This window comes from Dendrobates tinctorius, unplaced genomic scaffold, assembly GCF_039654945.1.
Source record: "Dendrobates tinctorius isolate UK_male_01 unplaced genomic scaffold, ASM3965494v1 ptg000377l, whole genome shotgun sequence".
NCBI lineage: Eukaryota > Metazoa > Chordata > Amphibia > Anura > Dendrobatidae > Dendrobates > Dendrobates tinctorius.
In genome coordinates, this window is record NW_027362043.1 from 2592098 (window position 1) to 2619178 (window position 27081).

At 43.4% G+C, this 27081-nt stretch overlaps 1 protein-coding gene across 4 annotated transcripts in view; it reads right to left on the minus strand.

The window, feature by feature from the left end:
* Positions 1–27081, minus strand: part of PIP5K1C (phosphatidylinositol-4-phosphate 5-kinase type 1 gamma) — a 243409-nt gene that overhangs the window by 177835 nt on the left and 38493 nt on the right. For all 4 annotated transcript variants that reach the window (XM_073563059.1, XM_073563060.1, XM_073563061.1 and 1 more), the window contains exons 2-7: positions 26517–26545; positions 25079–25144; positions 24875–25005; positions 23131–23248; positions 17113–17265; positions 3601–3900 (exon numbers count right to left, since the gene is read on the minus strand). In XM_073563059.1, coding sequence (XP_073419160.1) covers positions 3601–3900; positions 17113–17265; positions 23131–23248; positions 24875–25005; positions 25079–25144; positions 26517–26545 — 797 coding nt within the window. The remainder of the gene's footprint in view (positions 1–3600; positions 3901–17112; positions 17266–23130; positions 23249–24874; positions 25006–25078; positions 25145–26516; positions 26546–27081) is intronic.

The following is a 27081-nucleotide window of genomic DNA, read 5'->3' on the forward strand; positions in this document are numbered from 1 at the left end:
AACATTCCAAAAATTTCTGTGAAGCACCTGAAGGGTTAATAAAATTCTTGAATGTGGTTTTGAGCACCTCCAGGGGTGCAGTGATTAGAATGGTGTCACTTTTGGGTATTTTCTATGATATCGACCCCTCAAAGTGACTTCAAATTTGATGTGGTCCCAAAAAAAAAAAAAAAAAAAAAATGGTGTTGTAAAAATGAAAAATTGTTGTAAAAATTGCCGTTTAACTTTTAACCCTTATACAACTTCCTAATCATAAAAAAATTTGGTTCCAAAATTGTGGTGACAAAGTAAACGTGTGGGAAATGTTACTTATTAAGTATTTTATGTGACATATCTGTGATTTAAGGGCATGAAAATTCAAAGTTGGAAAATTGCGAAATTTTCTAAATTTTCGCCAAATTTCCGTTTTTTTTTTTTTTTTTTTACAAATAAACACAAGTAATATCAAAGAAATTTTACCACCATCATGAAGTACAATATGTCACGAGAATACAATGTCAGAATCACCGGGATCCATGGAAGCGTTCCAGAGTTATTACCTCATAAAGGGACAGTGGTCAGAATTGTAAAAATTGGCCTGGTCATTAACATGCAAACCAGCCTTGGGGGTAAAGGGGTTAATGAGGTCCTGCACCTGCTCATTCACTGGAAAAGTCCTGCGTTTGGTTTGCTTGAAGCCCCTAAACATCATGTCCTGAACTGAACTTTTGGATTATTGGTCTACAAGACCCATTATGGTCATTATGGACTTCACCAACTTATCTGTCACATCTAAGGGAAAACAAAGTCGACCCTCTGTGGCACTGTCAGATGAGGTGGAACTTAGGGTACCGTTACACTTAGCGATGCACCAGCGATCCCGACAACTATATGGATCGCTGGTGCATCGCTAAGTGGTCGCTAGTGAGCTGCCACACAGGCAGATCTCACCAGCGACACAGCAGTGGTTGGGGGTCGCTACTTACCTGTCAGACCTGGCGATCCTGACGTCCTCCCGCCCGCGTCCACGCGTCGCTCGTCAGCGCCACAGGAAGCCCAGCAGGAAGTGCCCGACGAGAAATAGACCAGATTCACACAGTCCCTCTTCCTCTGACCCTGCAGAATTATCCGATGACTGAGGTGACACCCTAGATCTCTTTCAGTTTAGAGCCCCTATCTTCTGAGTGGGACAGTGATTTTATGGATCTCGGTACTTCCATTCTGTTCAAAGATTTTAGACTGGCAGCAAAATTAGGGGATTCCTCCGAAACAGTCTATTCTATACACAACTGACAGTTTCTTTGACCATGTTTTCGACAGCCCCTGCCCAAAGAGGGGGCAACTCCCTGTGGTTCGTTTTCCCTGTACACTTCCTAGGGTCCTCCTATTTCCCACCCAAAAAAATAGAAGCAGAAAGAGATATGGAAAAAAAACAAAATGAGAAAAAAGGGGCATTAGCATGCTGAACTTTCTCATAGACCACTCACCACTCGGGGTTACCGGATCCGGAGGTTGGACAACATCTGAAAGGTCTCCCCTGAAGACTGCGGACTCCCTGATCCTACTGGAGCTGTGATGGCTACTGGTTTCTGCATTACCTCACATATTGACTGAACGAACCACACTGCTGATGCCCCATCGACCTGCACGTGGCTGCTGGGAGCGAGCTTCCTATGGGGCTGAGACGGGCGTCTTCTGGTTTTTTTCTGCCACTGCTCTTGCAGGGGGGGCAAAGGATGCTCCTGCAGTTGCTGTGCCTCCATATTGCATCCACCTCTTCCTCGATGCGGTCCCTTTACATACCATTCTACGTGGGTACCGCTGGCCAGCACGCACAGCCGGCTCCCGATACCCACCCCCGGAAGTGACAGGTCAGTAAGAGTGTCATCCGTATGCGATTTCCAGGAACAGTGTACTTCCGGCCGTGCAGTCGACGAGCACCGAATGGTGCTCCTACGTTCACAGAGGATGAATTGATGGACCCTCCGTGGTGCCTCTCACCAGTGAAGCTGCTGCACCAACGGTGAGAACTACTGCCCGTGGGTATCAGTCCAGTTTAGTCATGGAGTACTGCTTTCTTCATTTCCCTGGCGTGCATTTGTACCTAATGCCCTGGGGATGCGTGGCTGTCAGGTACCGGCAAAAGGCCCTGTTCACGCTCGCTCAGAGAGAATACCCCAGTGGAGACCTGTGTGGCGCTTTCAGTTTCCTCTGGTGACCGATACAGCAGAGATAGTGCCCTGCCAGACCACAGCCAACCCAGGACCGGGAATCCTGTTATTTATTGCACCGATTTACTGAGGGTTTTCCATCAAGGACAGGAAACCAACTGATGTGGAGAGAGGAGCCGCCCTTTTTATCTTGAAGGTTTCCTGTCCTTGAAGGGCAGATCGCCTCTCTCGTGATGCAGTCATGGGTGACTGAAAAATTCTGTAAGACTTTAGTAATGTGCCAACAAAAAATACCGTAATAAGGACATTATAAAAAAATGAAGATATGACATTATTATCCTTTACGTGCATATTGGAGGAAAAGAGGACACAGTGTGATCATAGGGTGAGACGAGTGTGTCCAGGGGAGGTTGGTGGGGGGTGCAAAGCTGGGGTCCCAGAAAGAAAGTACAGACCAAGAGCATGGCACAAACAAGGAAGATGAAAGGCATTCAAGGAGGGGGTACATGGATAAGATCAGAGCACTAAGGAAGTCCTAGCTGGAGGAAGACATGGTGGGTGAAGTAAGCCCGTAGGGCACTGAAGAGGGCCACACCAGGGGAGGCATCAAGGGAGAAGTCAATGAGATAATGACTGCAGACAGAGACCCAAGTGTACGAGCAGTTCCTTTCTGGGATCTTAGACATTATGCAAATTACCTAAAGTTTCAAGGTGTTATCCAGAACTTATTTTTTTTACATTAATTATTGACCTAAAAACTAACAGGCAGGTAGTTGCCAACTAGCTAGATGCCTGTTCTGCACACCAACAATCTATGGCAGTTCACAGTGGTCATAGACTACTCATGCCAGCGATTCTATGACTTCAGCTGACGTCGCATTGGCAGACAAGATTCACTTCCACTCTGCTATGTTGACTGAGCTTAACTGTTGATGTTCAGCTGATTGATAGCCAGCTCCCTACAGTTACACAGCATGGAGCCAGGGGTCAATCAGCAGGACACGTTGGCAGTCATGGCTTGTCAACCGAGCAACCCGGAAGAGCAAGAGCTGTTCTGTTGACGTGAAGCAGGAGAATTATCAGAAGAAACAATCCATGACTGCTATGAGCCTGCCTTTTAGGACTTCGGCCGATAGTATAAAAAAATGGTTACAGTTAACCCCCTTTAAGGAATCAAATACGGTTGTTGTAACAATTGTGTTTTTTGCTTGATCAATTTTATACTGTTCATTTGATTCTGGTTGAACAATCATTACTTTTCTATACACTTGTTGGTGTGCTTACAACTGTCCCCTAGAATGTCCGTACAAATATTGTTAATTTGAAGTATTCTTATTGTTTGATACTGGTATTGTGAATAATAGTATTAACTGGTATTGTACAGTATTCAGAAAGTAAGCCAGTTAAAGTTAACACGTTATGTCATTCAGCATACTGAAGAACAACTTACCAAACAGTCTCTCTGCATGGTCTTAACCAACGCACTGAAGGTGTCATTATCAAGAAGCAGTCCCTCTGGTGAATCCTGTATGAAATCGAGGTCTTTGTAGGTAGGGCTCCGTTTCTCCCTTTCTTTCTTTGAAGCTCGTCTCTTGTAAGTGGAGCCCTTCAGGTCATACTTGTAATGCATACGGACCACTCTTGGAAGGATATTGTTCATCACTACAACCCGAATATTTTTTCCACCAGACTGCACACAATACAAGCCATAGAACTTAGGCAGAAGCGTCCGTGGATTTTGGTTCAGGTTCTGTTACAATACAAGGAAAAATTCCTCAGTATGGAAACTTGAGATATCCAATAAATATTAGAGGTGAGTTATCTTGTGTGGCATTAGCAAATATTCCTAGTTAGGGGTTATGAATTCTGATCTGTTAGGATTTACCTTGTTACCATTTGGCCACTAAGACCATTTTAGGGTATGTGCCCACGATCAGGAAGCTGAGGGTATGACACTGCATATTTATGCGTCAAACCCGAAACTGCCATATCTTACAGCATAGTGGATGTGATTTCTAGAAATCCCATGCCAACTATGCCTGCACAGATGACTGCCGATTACCCATGGAGACTGACGTGTGGCGGCTTTCCTGACCGCAGCATGTCTAGAGTCTCCGCAAGAAAAATTACATCACTAGAATTTATTGCATGCGGTAAATCGGCACGGTTCAGTGAACACATGAGGATTCACCTGCATTCAATAGACGGCTGGGCTTTGGACACAGCGAATATACGCTGCATCCAAAGCACCGCTAGTTCCGGATCGTGGGCACCCGGCCTAACAGAACGGAGCAGACAGTGTATAGCCCATAGCCTGTGCTACTGGCTGGAAGCATAGTCTTGTTTCTATTTATGTCTCAGTACAAATACTAGTTTGAATACTGCCTCCTCATCATGCACTCTGAGAAATCACAATGGGAAAATCCAATAGGACATATGGTAGGTGAAAGTAAAAGAAGGTGCTGTTTTGAAGAATTTTTTCACAGCCCATTTGAGCATAACTTTGCAAAAAAATTCTTAAAAGAACGTACATTGTGATCTTCTGATCATCATTATGCTTCCCAATATTATGTAATCTCACTTTTACTGCTGAGCTGACTAATGCTGAACATGGTTGATCACAGCATTCATATATATATATATATATATATATATATATATATATATATATATATATATATATAAAAAAATGTAAACTATCCTAGACTTCATTATTCACAGCCCATTAGCCTTGTTAATAACAAAACTAACATTTAATCTAGAAGACACATACAAAATTACTTGAACTGAAAGCAGCGATAGATGCTCTGTAAAAGTTCTTGATCTGCAAAATCTCAGCAACAAGCGATTCTGCATGGGAAGATTTCTGCCCACTACGAATGTCGGTCGATTTTATAACAAGTCGAACGGAGGTCATATTAAGACTCTTTTGCACAAAAATATACAGCTCAAAAAAGTAAAGGGAACACTAGCATACCATATCCTAGATATTTCTAAATGGAATATTCCAGTTACAAATCTTTATTCATTACATAGTGGAATGCGTTGAGAACATAAAAATGATCAATGTAAAATCAAATTACAGGCTGATCCAACTTCAGTGGAAATGTCCAAAGACATGAAAATGATGCTCAGTAGTTTCTGTGGCCTCCCTACAACACCCCTTTATGGACATCGGGACCCTATACCACCATCAAGGAGACTGTTTCTGACAGTTTGAGCACTCACATGATGTTCATAGCCTGCTGGAGGTAATTTTGCAAAGCTCTGGCACTGCTCTTCCTGTTCCTCACACAAAGGAGGAGGTAGCGGTCCTGCTGCTGGGGTTGCTCCCCTCCTACGGCCCCCTCCACAACTCCTGACCTGTCTTCTGGTACAATATCTGCTCCATGCTCTGGACACTGTGCTGACAGGCACAGAAACCCTTCTTGCAATATCTCACATTGATGTGCCATCCTGATGAGCTGCACTACCTGAGCAACTTCTGTGGGTTGTAGACACAGCTTCATACTACTGTACTGTACCGTACCTCAAAGGGTGAGAGCAATGACAAAATGCAAAAGTAACCAAAACAGCCAAAAAGGATGAGAACAGAGAAATGGTCTGTTGTCACCACCTGCAGAACCACTTCTTTATAGGGGTTGTCTTGCTAATTGCCTATCAATTCTACTGTAGGAGAAATCGATTCACAATCAGTGTTGCTTCATAACTGGACATGCTGATTTCACATAAGTGTGATTGACTTGGGAGTTAAACACAAAATGTAAGTGTTCCATTTTTTTTTTTTTTAGACCTCATTAAAAGATGCCACCAAAAGAAACAAATTTACAAATGCAAATTCAGCTGATTTTCCAACTTGTGAAGAGGGCTTCATGAAATTCTTATTGGGAGAATTTCAGTTTTTAAATGTATGTCTTTCCTTCTTATACCATCTACAGAAGGTAAATGTTTTCAAAAGTTTTAAAGGCATAGGGTAAAATTGACTGATCAAAGGCACCTTAGAGGTTTGGTTGGTGGCAACAGGACTTGTTACGGTCACAGATAACACCTGGGGGTTTGCGCAGATCTTACCGCTGCCACCAATCAGGGCAGTTACATTCGCTCCTGTTTCCATTCCCTTGGCACTTTTCTCCCGTCTCCGATGCAGACTTTCCGCAGTGCACCGCTGAAGCAATGAAATGACGTCATTGCGTTAGCTGTTTCATACACTGATCGGTGGAAGAAGGGGCCAGGGCCCTTCCTCCACCAATGCGCTCACTGCTGTCTGCATCCTCAGGATGCAGACACAGGGTGAGGGAGGGCAAGGTGCGGTCCGAGGGCCACTGTTTTCAGCCACTCTGCTGTCTCGGTATGCAGGCCGGACTGGAACAGCCAGAGAGACGAATGTGGCCTGTGGGCCGCACTTTGCCCAGGTCTGCCTTACAGTGATATGAAGAAATACATTATATTTGTCCCTGCCGAAAATATATCACCCATATTCCCACATAGATAAGATCGGTGCAGACTCAAATATTAATCACTGACCACTGGCTTCGAAGTGTGTCTTTGATCAAAGAAAGCGCTTTCTTTTGGAAGTGTGACTTCACCACCTCTGCGTAAAGAAAGCTCAGCCTTGGTGTCTTCTTCCCAGCAAATCTCCCTGCTGTAATTACCTGGTCATTTCAAGGGGTCCTACTTCAATGAAGATAGAGACCTTCTATCTATGGATTTATTTATTTATTTTTTTTATTTATGACATTTACGATTAGGTGAATGTTGAATCATTCAGATCAGTACAGGGCTTGGCTCTGCGCACACCTATGTACATATATTTAAGTTGGAAATGTGCCTCCGAATGCTCCAGATATACAGAAGTATATACAACTTCATGGATCTGCTATAGCGTCATGAATAGATTATACACATCAATTGAAGCTTTTGTGCAATTTCTATATTATAAAGGTAGCTTTACTTAAACCCTTCATGATCAGGCTATTTTCAGTTTTTGCCTTTTCCTCTCCTTGTCTCAAGAGCCATAACTTATCTTTCCGACCACAAAACCGTATGATGGCTTGTTTTTTTGCACTTTTGAATGACACCATTTTATCACGTGATACACTGGAAAGTGGGAAAAAATTCCAAGTGCATTGAAGTAGCAAAAAAAGTGTAATACTATTGTTTTTGGGTGGTTTATTCCCCATTGTTCACTCTACCGTAAAATTGACATGGCAATATGATTCTCAATGATACTAAATGTATTGTATTTCTTAATTGCTTAATTTATAATGGGATGGTAACTTGAACTTATGTAAAAAAATTTTTTCATATTAAAAAAAAAAAAAAAAAAAAAAAAACCTGCTTGAGTCAGGCCTCCTCAGCTTTGTTAGAAATCTGTAGGAGGAAGAGAAACAATTGCACATCCAACTGGGCAATCAAGGGGGGGGGGGATGTGTCATAATTAAAACTACGAGAAACAAAATTTTACAGCGAGTACCAAAAATCTACTTTTCTCGGTCTGCTCATTGGCGGACACAGAACGTCCTAAAGCTGTCCCTAGAGTGGGAAATAATATACTGTTACCACCTAGTCTTGTACCATAACTCAAGCGGAAGTCTGGACTACAGTCATCTTCAATATCGTTCTACCACGGTTTGCATCTCCCGAGGCAAAAGTGTGGACCATGTAAAACTTTAACATGTATGCACCGATACCCAGGAAGCTGCTTTACAGAGCTGCAAAGCCGGTGCCTAGAAGCTCCCACCACTTGCGTAGCATGTGCACTAATCCTAAATGGGGCCACCCTGGCCTTCGCACTATAGGCCAGGATAATAGCAATCTTGATCCAGTGGGCAATGGTTGTTTTATAAACAGTCTGACCCGTACAAGGGCCCTCTGGTATAGTAAACAAGGAATCAGATCCCTGATTGAGGCAGTGGCCAATAAATAATACCTTACATCTCTAACAACGTCCAACCTGTGTAGAGCCTTCTCAATAGGATAAAATAGTGCCAAACAAAAAGGTAAAGTGATGCCTTCATTAAGAAGAAAACTAGAGTCCACCTTAGGGAGAAAAAGACGGAACGGACCTTAAAACTACCTTACCCTGATGAAGAATAAGGTAAAGAACAAGACAAGACAGAGCCGCAAGCGAAGAGACCCCCCCTAAATAAAAGTGATGTCTATAAGAAAAGGTATCTTATAAGAAAAGAAAAAAAAAGTGTAGAGATCTCTGATGGGCTCAAAAGGCAGAAACTGAAGAGGATCCAAAAAAGATTCAGATCCCAAGTATTCAGGGGAGTCTGATAGGGTGGCCTAAAGTGCGTGACTTCCTGGAGAAAAGTCCAAACCTGAGGTTTAGAAGCCAAATCCCTCTGAAACAGAAAAGCTAGGGCAGACACCTGACCCTTGAGAGATATAAGCGCCAGCCTTGCCTCCAATCCTCACTGTAAGGAAAGTAGCGTTGGCAAGGAAAAAGATAGTCAAAGTACTGGTAGACTCAAACTAACGAAAATCAGCTCTAATAAAAGAAGTGCGATGGTAGATTCGCAATGAGGATGGCTTCCAGGCACTAGTCACAGTTTGGATGACTGATTCAGACAGACTTGAAGCACTCAAAACCGCAGGTTCAACAGCCACGCCATTAAATTGAGGGTCCATACATTCGGATGAAATAACAAACCTTTGGGCAGAGGGTCCGTGCAGTCCAGAAGAGCTCATGGGCATCCGCCAGATTAGTAAAATATGAATATCAGGCCTTCCAAGGCCAGTCTGGAGCAATGCGTGACTGGAACACCCTCTGCCCAAATCTTCTCATTGTATAGGTAGAAGCGGTAGAGGTTGAAAGAGGTATGGCAGAGAACTGAGACCAAGAGATTACCAGGTCATCAACTGCAATCATCTGAGGGGTCCGAGACACTGGCACAAATTTTGTCACCTTGTGGTTTAGTCTGGATGATAGATCAACATCCATTGTACACCACCGTTGACAAATTTGCCTTAACACCTCCGGGGGAAGAGCCCACTCTCCAGTGGGTAGCTGTTGGTGATTCAGTCTGCCTCCCATATGTCTACCCAGGTAAATGAACTGCTGAGATAAGAGGAATCTTGTCCTCTGCCACTCAAAAATTCCTGCAACCTCAGTCATGGCAGGTAGGTTTCGTGTGTTTCTCTGGCAATTAATATAGGCCACAGCAATAGTATTGTATGAATGAACTCTGATCAGCAACCCCTGGGCTAAGCACTGCAAATGTAAAAGAGCTAGATGGACAGCTGAGCTACAGCCAGTTTGTGAGAAGTCTCTCCTCACTGCTCCACACTCCCTGGACTATCAAGTGTCGGAAAATTGCTCCCCAGCCAGAAAAGCGGGCATTTCTGCTGAATACCTGCCACTGAATGGGACGAAAAGAGCAACCCTGCGTCATGGGTGACAGCAAAGGGGGAAAAAATCGTAGTTACTTACCGATAACGGTATTTCTCTGATCCCATGACGGCACCACGGAGAGAGAAGGATCCGCCCTCAGGGACAGGAAACCTACAGGTGAAAAAGGCGGTACCTCTCTCCCACATCAGTTAGTTTACAGAGCATTATACAGAACTTTCAGCTGCAACTCAAATGGTAATAAAAAATCCAAAATTAATCAAATTAAGCTTAATATAGGCACCGCGTGGCTAAGTACTAAAGCTAATTAACTCACTCTAATGTGTACACCTGTGTGTGTGTGTGTGAAAGGGAGGGGGATGTACGGGTGCCATCATGGAATCAGAGAAATACAGTTATCGGTAAGTAACTATGATTTTCTCTTTCCCCCATGACGGCACCACGGAGAGAATTACAAAGATTGTACATCTAGTGAGGCACCACCGCCTCCAGAACCCTTTTCCCAAAGGTGAGATCTGAAGAGGAGGTCAAGTCTAGACGGTAATGTCTGAAGAATGTAGAGGGAGAAGACCAAGTGGCAGCTCTACATATCTGGTCTATTGAAGCGCCGTCTTTCTCCGCCCAGGATGACGCCACTGCCCTGGTTGAATGGGCCCTTACGTCCTCCGGGATGGCCGCCCCGCAAGAGGAGTAGGATAGGGAGATGGCCTCTCTTATCCATCTCGCTAGTGTGGCCTTTGATGCTTTTTGACCCTTCCGTGGACCCTGAAAGCAGACAAACAGAGCCCTATCCTTCCTTAACTCCCTTGTGGTTATCAAGTATTGGACCAGGCACCTTTTTACATCTAAAGTGTGCCGTACCCCTTCTGTTTTGTTTTTGGGATTGGGACAGAAGGAGGGTAAGAAGATCTCCTGGGTCCTATGAAACTGTGACTGAACCTTGGGGAGATAGGGTAATTCTCCGAACCGACCCAGCCTATCCTCCAGGACTTGAGTGAAGGGCGAGTGGGCAGATAAAGCTTGCAGAACACTAATGCAACGGGCAGAAGTTAAGGCTACGAGGAGGGAGGTCTTAAGGGATAATATTTTTAAGGGAGCCTCCGCTTGGGGTTCGAAGGGAGATTTGGTTACTGCTTTTAGCACTAGGTTTAGATCCCGGGGGGGGGTGCGTAGAGGGATCGGCCTGGATCTACTTGAGGCTCTAATGAATCTCATAAAACACCGATTTTTGGCTAAGTCATGGTTATACAAAGCTCCCAAGGCCGCCACCTGTACTTTCAAGGTGCTGGTAGCTAACCCCTTTTCCAACCCCTTCTGTAGGAATTCCAGAATTCTGTCTATTGGGATCACTCCCGTTGGGTCAGAACCGGATACTGAATGAATTTTTTCCATACTTTCCCATATGCCTTAGTGGTTACTGGCTTTCTACTTTGTAGTAGCGTGGATACCAAGTTTGACGAGAAGCCTCTATTGCTTAGGAGTTCCCTTTCAAAAGCCAAGCTGTCATGTGTAAGTTTTTTATATGGGGGTGATACACTGGTACCTGGGATAGAAGGTCTGGAGTTTCTGGTAGGACCCAGGGGTCTGTAACGGACATTCTCATCCAGGAGAACCATATTCTCCGAGGCCAGAAGGGAGCCATCACAATTACCATCACTTTGTCCCCCCCGTGTTTTCCTCAGTACTAAGGGGATGAGAGATCTTGGTGGGAAAGCGTAAGCTAGCTGATTATCCCAGGGTATCGTGAAGGCCTCTAGAGCTACTGGGCCCCCTTGGGGATCGATCGAGCAGAAGGTTTCCATCTTCCAGTTCTGACTGTTCGCAAATAAGTCTATTTCTGGCCGGCCCCAGAGTTTCACAATCTGGTTGAAGTCTAAAGGCCCCTTTACATTTAGCGATGCACCAGCGATCCCGACAACGATACGACCCGGTCAGGATCGCTAGTGCATCGCTAAATGGTCGCTACTGAGCTGCCACACAGGCAGATCTCACAGCGATGTAGCGACGCAGCAGCGGTCGTTACTTACCTTTCAGACGCGGCGATCCTGACATCCTCCCGCCCACGTGTCGCTCGTCGGCGCCAGCAGGAAGCGCCCGACGAGAAACGGAGCTGCGCGATCAGTGACAGACAGCGGGGGAGCCGGTCAGAGGCAAGTATCACACATAGCGATATCGCTGCTGCGTCACAAAATCGGCGACGCTTTAGCGATATCGCTAGCGATATCGCTATGTGTAAAGACCCCTTAACTGGCTTAAATTCCCACTCCCCTTGTTTTAGGAGTGTTCTGCTTAAAAAGTCCGCTGTTCGGTTTTCCGAACCTTTTATCTGGAGGGCTGTCAGCGATTCTAGATTGTGTTCTGCTAGGTAGAAGATGGATTTTGTTACCTCCATCAGAGCTCGAGACCTGGTGCCCCCCTGGTGGTTTAGATATGCTACCACTACCTGGTTGTCTGAGAAGACCCGTGTGTGTTGGGTGTGAAGTGAATCCAGAAAATGAACGAGAGCTAGTTTTACTGCCAGCAACTCTGTCATGTTTGAGGAAGCTGACTTTTTTCCCTGAGTCCAGGGTCCTTGTGCCACCTGACTGCCTAGATGTGCACCCCACCCCCAGAGACTTGCGTCTGTGGTTAGGATCTTTGTCGCTGGTAACGCCCAAGGAACACCCTTGGTTAGATTGACTGGATCTGCCCACCATGTTAAGGAATGTATTGTGTTTGGTGAGATGTCTAATTGCATGTCTAAATTCCCGTGTAGGGAAACGTCTGTCTAATATTTCCCACTGTAGGTCTCGAGTATGGCTTTGTGCCCACTGTGCCGCTGGCATGCAGGCTGTCATTGATCCCAATAGAGACATTGCTTTTCTCAGGGTAGTGACTGGGGAAGCTATCATTTGTGACACCACCTGTGCCATTTTTTGAACCTTCGTCTGCGGAAGATAACATTTCTGTTTGGTTGAGTCTAGCATTATCCCCAAGTACTCCTGTACCTGACTTGGTACAAGTCTGGATTTGGGTAAATTCAGCATCCATCCTAGACTCGCTAGAGATCTCATGACCATGTCCAATTGTTGTTTGCAGTGGTGAAAAGAGACGCCTACCACTAAGAGATCGTCCAGGTATGGGACAATCAGGATGTTTTGCTCTCTTATGTGGGCCATTACTTCTGACATTATCTTTGTAATTACCCTTGGAGCAATAGCTAGCCCAAAGGGGGAGAGCTCTGAACTGATGTTTTATCTCCCCCTGGATCATCACCGCTACCCTGAGGTATTTCCTGTGGTCTCTGTGAATGGGTACATGGTAATATGCGTCTCTCAAGTCTAATACGGTCATGAAGCATGATGGGGAAAGCATTTTTACACAAGATTTTATTGTTTCCATTTTGAAACGCTGAATTTCCATGAACTTCTCCAGTCTTTTCAGATTTATGATCGCCCGTCTGGCTTTCTGCGAAGGAAGAGACAGGAATAGAAGCCTTTGCCTCTTTCCTGGTAGGGGACTTCTTGTAATACTTCCTTCTCTCTTTTAGATTCGCGATTTCATGTGGAAGAGCCAACTGTTCGTGTGATGTCTTTTGGGGCGTTATCACAAAAGAACTGTTTGGGAGGGTATTGAATTTTAGTCTTAAGCCTTCTTTTATTATGCTCAATATCCACGGACTCGCAGATATTTTTTCCCAGGCCTGCAGAAAGTAGGACAACCTTCCCCCGATCCGGGGAGCACCTTCATTGTGGCTTTTTGTTGTCTGGGGGTTTGTTCAACATAAAGCCTTTGTTTTTATTTCTTTTATCCTCCCATCCTTTGTTCACTTTTGGGGGCCTTCGTCGCATAAATCTTCTGTTCTGAAAAGGCCATTTGTATGACTGACTAGGGAAACCGGGAAAGGACTTTTTCTTGTCCCCTGCCTTGTCCAAGAGGTCGTCTAGCGTTGAGCCAAATAAAAATTCCCCCTTACACGGGATTGTGCTCAATTTGGTTTTTGTCTGCAAGTCTCCTGGCCAGCATTTTAGCTATAAGGCGCGACTTGCGGCATTTGAGAAGGAGGCTGCTCACCTAGTCGAGTCCAGTGACGCATTCGCCAGGAAAGCTGCTGCTCCTTTCATTATAGAAACTGATCTTTGCATTGCTTCTCTTGAGACTCTTTTATTTGGGAATATAAAGGATCCAACCAGACCATTAGGGCGTGTGCCGTGCACGTGGCTGTTATGGCTGGCTTTAGTCCCCCTCCTGCTGCTTCCCAAGCATTTTTTTTTAAAAAGTTTCTGCTTTTTTATCCATTGGGTCCTTCAGGGTGCCCATGTCTTCGAAAGGGCAGGGCAAATATTTTAGAAGCTTTTGCAACCGCTACGTCTAGTTTAGGTGCTTTACTCCATAGGGAGCAGGCCGAATCGTCAAAGGGGTATTTTCTCTTGGGTGTTAGGAGGACTTTATTGTCTGGCTTTTTCCATTCACGTTTAATTAGGGAGTGGATTTTCTCATTTATCGGAAAAGCCCTCCGTTTTTTCTGTTCTAGTCCACTGAACATTAAATCTTGGGCCATTTTCTTAGGGCGTTCATCTACCAGCCCCGTAGTTGTCCTCACGGCTTTTACCAGGGCGTCTGTCTCTTCAATAGGGAAGCAGCTGCGTCCCCCTTCTGAGGATGAGGAGGAGGACTGGGAGGATGACGAATTACTTGAGTCAGATAGTTCACTTTCTGACTTGTTATCACTGGACTCTGGAGACCTATGCCTGGATCTACGTTTTTTCTTTGAGGTTCTAATGCCCTTAAGGGAGTCTTCGACCTGAGTCCTTATCAGTGTTTTGAGGTCTGAAGCGAACCTCGGGGATTCCTCCTGGATTGTCTGTTCTACGCGTATGCACGCCGCACAGAGCTTTTTCTCCCACGTAGGGGGTAGCTCCTCCGTGCATATGGCACATACCGTGTTTGGATTTGGCTTTGCATTTACGCCCCTGAAAGAAATTAATAACCGCACATTAGCGAGCGGACTTTCACGGAGATCACTCACCCTCCTTGTGAAACGAGAGATACCGTCTCGGGTGTAGGGATTATTTCTACCGCTGAATCCACTTTTGGCTGTGTTGCCATGGTGGAGCTTTGGCTGCGCTGCGATCCTGAATGACCGCTGCTGCTGTGTTGTTGGGAAGAGGTGCGCTGGCGCTGTGAATGCTGGCGCTGCTCTTGCGTTTGTCTCTGCCCCTGCTTCGGGGACTGCCGCCAGGTCTACTTCTTCTGTGGCTTGTCACCCATGGTGATTGCCCTCTGCCCCTTTAGTGGGGTTTAAATATGGACTTCTCTCCATTTTTTTTTCCCTGGAGCGCGGCGCCGTGTCATCACCCCTTCCCAGTAGTGCCCCGTGCCGCCGCCGAAGTGACCGCCCGCGCGTGCGCACTGCGCCTCAACTTCTCAAGGGGGCTGTGCTTGTGCCACTGCTGGCGTCCCGCGCCCTCCCCCAGCTCTTGCAAAGGCCCTGTATCCCGCGGTTCCCAGTGGCCGCCGCCACCTTCCACTTACCGCTCCAAGGCCTGGCGCTCGGCGGGAGGCTCCTCTTTAGTGACCACCGCCACTATATCTGGAGGAGGCACACATCTCTTTTTTTTCCGGATTGGCAGACTTGGTTTTCTGTCTTCGCTGCCTCTCCCCACTCACCGACAAGGTCCGCCGACCCCGGTGGTGGTGCTTCAGGGGAAGCAAGAGAATGACCCCCACCTAGCCGAGGCAGCGAGCCCCACTGCCTGTTACCGCACTGGTTCGGCCCCCGGCATCCCACGTCAATCAGCAGGTACATGCTGTAGGTTCCCAATCAGGGACAGGAAACCAACTAATGTGGGAGAGAGGTACCGCCTTTTTCATCTGTAGGTTTCCTGTCCCAGAGGGCGGATCACTCTCTCTCCATGGTGCAGTCATGGGGGAAAGAGAAAAATAGGTTGATTCAGGGACTGTATTAACGGATATGGTTGTCTGAACAGTGTAGAACACGCTTTCAAGAAACCGTAGCCACAGAGTCAAAACCAATATACACTTTGAAGTGATTCGGTTGGATTATCAACAGGACAGAGCATGTAGAACGATCTGCAGGCTGTCTATATTCTGAGCAAAGGATGGCACTTTGACGAGAATATAAGAGAAAACCATTATCCCCTTGGACTGCAACAGAGCCATAATCGGGGACAGGATCTTTGTGAATACCCTGGGCACTGTGGCCAGTTTGAATGGGAGAGCCCTAAACTGATAATGATTTAGATTGTCCGCAAAGTGAAGATATCGCTGGTCAACTGGAAAAATTGGCACATGCACGTAACAGTCCTGAATATCTTCCAAAGAAAGAAATTCCCTAGCTTAATGGATGCGATCATTGACCAGAGCAACTCCATGTTGAAGAGATGAAGCCAAACACATTTGTTCAGGGCCTTAAATCTAAAATAAGCCACACCAAGCCATTCTTTTTGGGGATGACGAATAGGTTTGAATAAAACTCCTTGAAGTGCTCAAACGGGAACACCTAAAATCATCCCTGCCTGAAGCAGGTAATCCACCGCCTGGTCGAAATTGACTCATGCTAGGAGACCCGAGAGCAAAAGAAATGATCCTGAGGTAAAGTGGTGAACTCTATTCTGTAACCCAAAGAGATGACCTCCCTGACCCAAAGATCACCGATTTCCCCAAATCATGCCTTCTGAAGGAGGAGACGGCCACACACCCAGGAAGAATCCCTGAGTGGAGGCTGCCAGTCAAGCATTGACCTTCCTGTTGCCTTCAGACCTGGAGGGCTTAACCGCTAATCAAGAAGGGCGTCCGGAGGGTGTTGGTCTAAAAGTATCTCTCCTGAGTTCCTGGGAGTCATTCAGTCTATCCTGCCAACGCAACTGGTCCAGTGCTGGAATTTGATGAAATAGACGGACGTGCAAGACCCAAGGACTCAAAAAAGGACAGCTGGCCCTGGACGGTGCTTCTGCTGCCTGTACCATCCTAAATGATCTTATGATGGTATCTAGATATATACATTGACACTAGCGGTTGACTGGTTCATGCAGCTTTACATGAATACCGGTAATCATTATAAAGATGGCTGGACCATAAGATGCAAGCACTTTATACGCTTTGAGACACTTTTTTTTTTTTTCTCAGAAGCTTACAAGTAGGGCCCTCACTTCTCGTGTTTGAATTTTAGAATTGTGCTATTCTGTAAAGTCATATACGGTTTGTCCATATGCTTTATGAATTGTAAAGTGTTGCAGAATACATAGGAACTAGATCAATAAAATTAATCAGTACCATTATAGATAAAACGGAAAAAGGAAAATTTTCACTGAGAATTACTGTTTGGTGCTCTGTAATGGAAACGGACATGCATTTAAATGGAACCTGCCTGAACCACATGTGCCATAAATCAGAGTGTGGCTAGGCGATTGCCGCCAGGCATGTTTTCTGCCTAAAGGCTGTGCATACTGGCAGTCACTTAACCAATCCTTTACCTGCCTAGCAGAGCCAAATCCTAGGCAGTGTGTATATGGTCTAAGCATGCACTTAGAACATAGCAGTCTACTGAAAAAACACTATCATGGCAAAGGTCCATGAAATAATGAACAAAAGGGACAAACATACCATGTAATATCCAGGTAGCAGCTTCTGCAGGAACTCCGCTTCTTTATGCATAACTGTCTTGATAATAAATTCATCATCACTAGTGACATAAAAGAGAGATCCACTTGCCCCAGGATTGGAAAGTTCAATGAGAGGTTCATTACAGAGGGAATACTGTGAAAGAGCAAATAAAAGACAGACTGAACAAGAACTGCTAATCTCAAGCTGGCATTAACTAGCTCTCCTTGTGCACCCATAAACCAAAGCAAATGAATACAGAAATCTCCCCAGATTCAAAGACAACCATACCACACATATAAAGGCAACATTCCCAAAAGACAGCCACCCATCAAGATGGCCATCCCGCATGATACCAGTATTATTAACAGGTCTTTAATGTCTAAACAGCCATTACTTTTCTTGCCCGGCTATGTGCTGTGCAATTGCTGTGTCTGACCGTACAGGAAGGTGGTCCGATCCCTACCACATGTCCTCGGCAGGGTAGGACGCAAAAGAGTATACAGACAGAATCTTTTGGGTTCCCATGCTGTCCTGTGTGTGGGTAAAACATTCCTCTACTTGTTGAACCCCTTAGTGACACAGCCAATTTTGACCTTAATGACCAGGCCAATTTTTACAATTCTGACCACTGTCACTTTATGGAGGTACATACTGTACTTCATGATAGTGGTAACATTTCTTCAATATAACTTGCGTTTACTTGTGAAAAAAAAAAAAGTGCAATTTTCCAAGTTTTAATTTACTTATGCCCTTAAATCACAGAGAGATGTCACACACAATAGTTAATAAAAAACATTTCCCACATGTCTATTTACATCAGCACAATTTTTGAAACCTATTTTTTTTTTTGTTAGGAAGTTATAAGGGTTAAAAGGTAACCAGCGATTTCTCATTTTTACAGCACCATTTATTTTTAGGGACCACATCACATTTAAAGTCACTTTCAGGGTACTATATGACAGAAAGTACCCAAAAGTGACACCATTCAAAAAACTGCACCTCAAGGTACTCATAACCACATTCAAGAAGTTTATTAACCCTTCAGGTGCTTTATAGGAACTGAAGCAATGTGGAAGTAAAAATATGATTTTTTTTTTTTTTTTCCACAAAAATTTTACTTTAGCTCCTAATTTTTAATTTTCACAAGGGATAAGAAAATGGACCCTAAAATATGTTGTGTAAAATTCCCGAGTATGCAGATACCCATATAAGAGCGAAAACAACTGTTTGGGCGCACAGCAGAGGTCAGAAAGGAAGGAGCACAGTTTGACCTTTTGAAACCAAAAACGGCTGGAATAGAGATCGGATGTCATGTCGCGTTTGGGGAGCCCCTGATGTGCCAAAACAGTGTAAACCCCCCACAAGTGACACCATTTTGGAAACTAGACCCTTTACGGAATGTATCTAGATGTGTGGTGAGCACCTTGAACCCACAGGTGCTTCGCAGAATGTACTTTTAGCCCAATTTTTATTTTCACAAGGTTAACAGGAGAAAATGGAAACAGATTTGTTGTACATTTTCTACTCAGTACACAGATACCCCATATGTGAGGAAATACTATTTGGGCGCACGGTAGGGTTCAGAAAGAAAGGAGCGCTATTTGACTTTTTGAATGCAAAGACGGCTGGAAGCAACTGCGGATGCCATGTTGCAATTGGAAAGCCCATGACTAAACAGGGTAAACCTCCCAAAAGTGACCCCATTTTGGAATCTAGACCTATAGGGAACTTATCTAGATGTGTCATGAGCACCTTGAACCCCCAGGTGCTTCACAGAAGTTTATAACATAGCGCTGTAAAAATACAAAATCATGTTTTACCCACAAAAATGATCTTTTAGCTAAATTTTTATTATTTTCTCAAGGGCAGCAGGAGAAAATGGACCCGAACATTTATTGTGCAATTTTTCCTGAGAACACAGATAGCCCACATTTGAAGGAAAACCACCGTTTGAGCACACGTCAGGGCTTGAAAAGGAAGAAGTGACTTTGATAGAATGGTCTGCGAGCATTATGTCGCATTTGGAGAGCCCCTGATGTGAAAAACCCCAAAAAGTGATGCCATTTTGGAAACTACAAGCCTCAAGGATTTTATCCAGGGGTATAGTGAGTGTTTTGAACCCACATGTACTACACAGAATTTGATAAAATTAGGTCCTAATATTAAAAATTCTCTCTTTTTTTCACAAAAATGTTATTTTAGCCCCCAAATTTGTAATTTTCACAAAGGATAAGGGAAAACGGACCCCAAAATTTGTTTCAAAATATGTCACGATTACGACTATACCGCACATGTCGTCAAAAACTTCTGCTTGGGAACATGGCAGGGTTAGGAAAAAAAAAAAAAAAAAAAGGAACGCCGTTTCCCTGGGATAGATTGTGAATGCCATGTCGCATTTGAAGAGCCCCTGACATTTGAAAACAGCAGAAGTCCCCCACAAGTGACCCCGTTTCGGAAACTATACCACTCAAGGAATTCATGTAAGGGTGTAGTGAGTATTTTGAACCCATATGTGCCTCACAAAATTTTACAACATTGAAATGTGAAAATATGACATTTTAGTAGTAAAAATGTAATTTTTACATTTGCTGCAAATTTGTCAGTTACACAAGTATTAATAGGTGAAACCAGACCCCACAATTTCTCCTAAACTCGGGGCTGCCCCATATGTTGTCAGAAATTAAGTTAGGTCACACGTCAGGGTTGCGAAGAAAGGAGCGCCATTGACTTTTGGAGCACAGAGTTTGCAAGAATAGTTTACGGGCGACATTTGCAGAGCCCCGAAGATGCCAGAATAGCAGAAAACTCCCAGACATGACCACATTGTAGAAATTACACCTTTCAATGAATTCATCTACGGCACCAGTGACTATTTTGTAACATCCATGCCAGGCTTATTTTTCAGGAGAATTGCAAATCTGCCAGTCTAGTGCCCATACAGTGTAGGGCCCCCATATATTGTAGCGCATCCATACATTGTGCCCAGCTTGTGCATTTTGATTTGGGAGCACAACATTCATTGGACTTTGAGAGGGCGGGAGCGATGTCGCTTTTCCAGAGTCTTTGTTCTAGCCATAAAATGGGAACCCACTATAGTTCCAGTGACAGATGACTGACCTGAGTGGAGGCTGGTTTTGTGTGGGATAAATTAAGGTTTTTATCAGTAACATTTTTCGGTACATATTTGTCTATTGCTTCCAGCACTTACATCGGGGTTTCCCAAGTAAATCCCACAAAAATGGGATTCAGATGAAACTCCATTTGGCGTCTGCTCCGGTGGTATCCATTTTTTTTTATCCACACATGGTGCACTAAAAAGACGCCTAAAATGATTGGACACCACCGGAACACAGACCAGTGCAAAGTGAATCCATCTGCCTCATAAGTGAGTGGTTCCGTCCGTGGTTTTGTCTGAAACGCAGTTTGGGGGAATTTACACGGAAACCCCGATGCAAGCACTCAGTGGAGAGTGCAGGATAAATGTGAGTCGAGCCTTATTCTGATATTTGGGAGGTAAAATGACCAAACAGACTGCAGTACAAGAATAGTTCGTACTTTTATTCTTGCGTGGTTCATTGAGCGATACAAGTGATAAGGCGGATTTATTCTTCGGGTCAGCACGATTACAGCCATACCATATTTAGTTTTTTTTTTTTTTTTACACTTTGCTGCCACAGTAAAAATGCTTTTTTATAAAAAAAGGTTGTTTTTTGTCGCCATATTCTGAGAGCTCTAACTTTCATTTACCTCATGGAAAGCAACAGCTGGGATTCCATACTTTCTACCCCCCACCCAGGAGATGTGGTATGATCAGACACAGCCATTACACAGTACACAGCAGGGACACATTTGTGAAATTATCTCATAACAATTTTTTTAAACACATGCAATTGTGGAAATTATTATAAAATCAATTAAAATGTTTTCTGGGGGAAAAACCCATTTAACCCTGCAATTCTGTTCGTTACCACTATACACTTGTTATGTTCGACCGGACCTAATAAAGTCTTGATTTTTAGATAATTTAAGTGTTTTAATTGAATAATTTTTGCAGTATTATATTGTATGTGAACCTGGTTGTTTATAACCAAATGAAAAATGGAAAGAAAAACTTACTTTTTATTTTTGTGTCAAAACAGTTAACATGGCTTTATTGGAATATTTATGCATATTGCATATTTAACGATGATCCTTCAGAACTCTGTTGTCTGTATATGGCCTCTCCGCTCTCTCCAGCTGGACTGAAAATGATACTGGATAGACTACTATGCAGGGCTGTGGAGTCGGAGTCGGAGTCGGTGCTCATTTTGGTGGAGTCGGAGTTGGAGTCGGTATAAAATGGACCGACTCCTAAAATATATAATAAATTGGGTACAGTAATTCAATGCAGGATGTGCTGAATATTTATTCATAGGAGTTTGGGAAAGTTATGAAATGTCCTATAAATGGCTGTTATATTCCTGATCTAAGGCTACATTCACACACAGCGTTTTTCCTGTGTTTTTTGAGGATACGTTTTTCAGCTGCAAAAGTTGATCATCTTTTTAAAAAACTGCATCACTTGAAAGGTTTTTGAGCTCATAGATAATGTTCTCAATAGCAAAAGCAGATTAGAAATCTGCTCTATCTATCCATTTATCCATATCTGTCTATCCATATCGTATCTGTACCAAAAAGAATGAAAACCGGGTAGTACACCAATATATATTCTGTTCTATCTAAATATCTTGATTATTGGATCATAAAAATGATTAAATGTCTGAGGTTCACATTGTACTACAATAAATTTTTCACTTAAATATAAGCAATATGTGTGGGAGTCGGAGTCGGAGTCGGAGTCTGTGTAAGGGAAATTGAGGAGTCGGAGTCTGAGTCGGAGTCGCAGGTTTGGCTTACCGACTCCACAGCCCTGCTACTATGGCAATTTTCTACTGATAAGATAAAATAAAACACCCCCCACCCTTCAGGATAAGAGCTCAGAGTAAAGCAAACACACTTTTCAGACAGAATTTATTAGTACTCTTTCAGGTCAGCATTTCACAGAAATTAGATCAGGGAACACAAGTAAAAAAAAGAGAATATGTTCATTTACAATATGAAATGTTGAGAACTGAATTGAACTATTTTACATGAACAGCAGGGTAAAAATATCTGGCACATAACTATACTGGAAGGTAATCCATCAGCAGTATTGTAATGAGAAAATGTATGTATGTGTAAATCTGCATGGACCAAAAGGACCTAAATAAATTGATAAATAGTAGTAGATGTAATATATAGTCCAAAATGAGATTATAGCTCCTTTATTTTACTCATAAAATGGCTGGAGATCACTATAAAAGGCTATCGGTCATTTTTGACCGAACAGTACAAGTGTATAAAAAATTGTGGAGCAAAAAGTAAACCAAAAAAAAGTACCCATAGTAAGAATACGTCAAATGAGGAAAAGTCAAATCAACCACAAGTTTCAGAACCGCATCTTGAATATTTAAAAAAATATTAAAGTTCAAAATCGGTCGTTTTTGACCGAACATAACAGCATGGTTAACACAGCTCTTATCTTGACCGCTAGTGTACAGGCAATGGTGGATGGCCAACAACTAACAGATCCAGCTCCTATGGAGACCAAGGGTATCTCCGAATTTGGAGTAGAAGGAGCTGATTTCATGTCACAAATGAAAAGTAGACGTCTTTAGGTAAAGATACCATAGTGAAAATGGTACAGCAAGAAGCGTTAAAGCTAGTGCGCAACGGTCACAAAAGAGTCGCCTGCTATTTTGACAGTTTTACAAGTTACATTCATAGAGAAATATTAAAGCTGCCAATGAATGAAGGTGATGCCACGACTGTGTGAATTTTGGAGCTAACTAGGCCCTAAATAAATTAAAAGCTGTGATAATTTAAATAAGAAAATGTGCACATAGTCACCGTAGGTTTATTACCACATGGACAAACTCATGTGACTGTGGATCTTACAGCATTAGTAAAAATGACAGATTAGGAGTCACACACACTCACCAAATAATCATCTGGTCGAATCCCAAAAAGTTCTCTAAAATATCGGAATGCCACGGGGGCATAAGTCTTAAAGCGGAAGTCTTGGTAATGATGGGCTGGAGTAAGATTACTGCCTTCACTGCAAAAGAATCAGAAAGCCATGTTAACCCCTCAAGGTAACAGCGATTTTTCATTACTAGGTTAGAAACCATCTTGATTGGGTACACCTTCTTGCAGCAGGATGGCTTTTACACTTTATCAAAATAGTGTTAAATTTGTATCTTACGTTATTTTAATTTACTACCATTTCTTTACCGCAAGGTACCGTATTTACTATATGTGTCATTTCTATGACTTTTTAATTGTTTTTATACGGCTATGTTTGTGTTGCACTTAACGAAATTTGTATTTTTGTGGTGATCCCTGTTGTGGTCAGTAGCTTTCTCTTCTTCTTTATAATTTTTTTAAATTATTACAACAATACCAAACTTGCATTTTTTTTTATTTTAGTTTAACCCCTTACTGACCTTTGACGTATATACACGTCAAAGGTTGTGTGTTTACTGGCACGTCAGCTCATTTCATCAGCTGGTATGTGCCGCTAGGAGTCATGGGTGGAATTGCTATTCATCTGAGGCTGTTAACATATTAAATACTGCCGTCAATTTCTGACAGTGGCATTTAACATGCTTGCACCAGACGCATGTCACAAACCGCACCCATCGGTGCACGTGTCACATGACTGCGTGTCACGGATGGGTTGGCATGACAACCCAGGGTATGCAACCGTTGTGGTTGTCATAGCCGGATCACTATGAGTGCTGCCCTGGGGCTGGTGCCCATAACAGATCATTTTAGCTACACATAGCAGGGCTGAAGCAAAAAAATAAGCTGTAACCCAGCCCTACATCCTGAAAAATAAGGATGGTACAGGTCTCAGAAAATAGCGCTTTTTTTTTTAAATTTTTGGTTCCGTTTTTTGTCAGTTTTAGCATTTAGTGAACATGGTAAAAAAAACAAAAAAAATGTGGGCTTGTACTTTTTTTTTTTTTTTTTTGCAATTTCACCGCACTTGGAAATTTATTTCCGTTTTCTAGTACACGATATGGTAAAACCAATGGTGTAGATCAAAAGTACAACTCGCTCCACAAAAAATAACCCCTCACATGGCAAATTGACGGAAAAAAGTTATGGCTCTGTGAAGAAGGGGAGCAACAAATTGAAAAGCAAAGACGGAAAACCGTACGTTAAGGGGTTAAACAAATTCAGAAAGTTGCTTGGTGACCTGATGCTTTTATTAATAGTATTTTGGGGTAGATACAATGCTTTGATTGCTTTTCATTGCATTTTTTGCAGAGTCATTAAAAACCTATTATGGCATTTTTATTTTGGAACAATAATTGGGCTGCTTGCTGTAATTGTGGGAGAATCACTGTTCATCTACTGCAGATGTAGCAGTTCTCTGTATAACCCTGCCCACACCACTGAGTACATGGGCAGAAAGCTGTTAATCAGTGGCAGGGTTATACAGAGCTTATGAGTATGGAGAACTACATGGCAGCAGGTCTACTAGGTTTTAAATCTCCTACTGATTAAAACAGTCATTTTAACAAAACTACAGCAAGCAGCCCAGTGACACATCACTGGAACCTGGGTCTCTGTCTCTAGAGTACATTATGTTGCTCTTGGATTAGGAGACAAATCCTTTGGAATGTATTCTTTTTAGGGTCTTGTGAGAGCCATCACACACTAACATTCTCCTGACCTAGGAAAGAAGATGCTCTCCACGACGTAGAAGTCTTGCATCAGGACATCCCTCTCTGGTTTGGAGCTCAGATTGCCCACAGTGTATCCAATTCCTAACTGGATGGCACCTTTCAAAGTGGTTGATGTGGTCTGTGGGAAGAGGTTAGTAAATTACTCCTCAGATGTAACGTCAGTCTCCTTGTTCTTACAAGCCATCTCTCACCTTTTTATAGGTGGTTTCTCCTGAAGCATCAACTCCACGGTGGCCAATTTTTTTCCCAGCACCAGGCTGCAGAAGAAGCAGAAGTGAGACAGTCAGCTACACATCATGGTTTCTTCTAACACCCTTGTTGCAGCCTACATTTTATTGTACCATACTTTTCTATGAAAGCTGGTCATTCACACACGACAATACACTTGGATTGGACTTTATCAGGTCCAGTCCATCAGGATTTGAAGCTGGAGTGTTCCTGTAGGCCTTGAGAGTCAGTCTTTGACGTTCTTGTATATCAAAGTGACTCGCACCTTTAACAATGGCCCCTATTAGATGGTACAAGAAAGCAGCAAATTTGGGGCACGGCTAAAAAGTGTACCCTTTCCGTAATCTAAGATGAGAGCTACAGTTTAGCCACAGTCACTCACATCATATTAAGAACAAAATGCAGTGGGTGCAGCATGTTTGATGGCTCCTATCAGGTACATACAGGGCAAGAGTTGCAGAGCTGTACACAGTAGCACCCACAGGCTTGACCGCTTCTCATCGGGAACCCCTTCATCACCTAACTGGCTGCTGGAACCCACACCAGCCAGGAGATCAGGGAATGTATATCCCGATCAGAATGGAGTGACGGACCAGATGTATTCTCTATGAGATTGTCAGAAAAATCTGACTACAGTACTTGGCAGTCCAACAGTGCATCTGACCTGCTGCTCCTTTCTGACAGGGATAAAAGGTCCCTATACTCTATTCTGCCGAAGTTAACGACTACCTCAGTAAAGGAGTATGGTCTAGGAATTCTGATAAACCAACACGCAACTAAGAGTCACAACATAGAGATTGCCGTATATGCCACATAGCAATTCTACAGTGAAGTACCTGACACAAGTGACAATATAAAAGGGAATCTATCAGCAGGTTTTACTACTCATCTGAGAGTAGCGTAATGCAGGCAAAGAGAAGCGGAATCCCACCATGTGTCACTTAGATTACTAGGTGCAGCAGTTCTGACTCGAGGTTTTAGATTCAGAATGAAGCAGAGCTGAGAAAGCTGCCCCCGCCCCCACTAAGCTCTCCATGTACAAAGTCCATAGACAGTGAGCTGCTTATCACAGGAGGGGGCGTCGCTGGACTATTGTAGTCCGGCAACCTTAATCTCTGTGAGTAATCCTTCACAGTTAGTGAACAGCAGCACTCAAATGACACATCCCTGAATTCTGTGTTTCAGCCTCTATCTCCTGCTGTCCTCAGATTACATAACAAAAACCTGCTGACAGATTGCTTTTAACATACACGCACAATCAAGGAAGAGGTAAGTGCATATTTATGTGTATAGGTGTGCAATATAAATATATCCGGCTCAGGGCCAACGCTTGAATATTGGACTAAGTATATAAGGCTATTGCAGAATTTTCATTATCACAATGGACAACATGATTCTTACCTCAGAAGCTGCTCTTTTTCCAATTACATCTATTAATAAAAGAAAAGGGTATATTTAATAATGTGGAAAGATGAGAATTACTTAGCAGTAATTTGATTTTCCTGAACCATGACAGCACCATACGGAAAGAGAGAGAGGATCTGTCCCCAAGAACAGGAAATCTACAGAGTAAATGGCGTAATTTCTTCATAGGCCTCAGTGTGTTTCATGAGCATAAGAGGTAGCCGCACAGTAAATACCAATCCCACCACCAGAAAGCCAAAAGGGATGGAATTAACACGGTGCTGTCATGGTTCAGGAGAAATCAATTACCGGTAAGTAATTATCTTTTCCTTACACCCTGACAGCACCGTACAGAGAAACTAAAGTAGAAAATAATCTTATGGAAAGACCACCGCTGACTTTCCTTCTAAGGAGAGTGCATTGGCCGATTCCTCCCAGAAAGTGGCCATGGCTCTTGCAGAATAAGCCTCCATATTCTAAAGGGGATTTTGACCAAACAAAGCTTAGGTCTGGCCAGTATAACCAGTCTAGCCATGGAGGTTATAGAAAACATCCTACAATT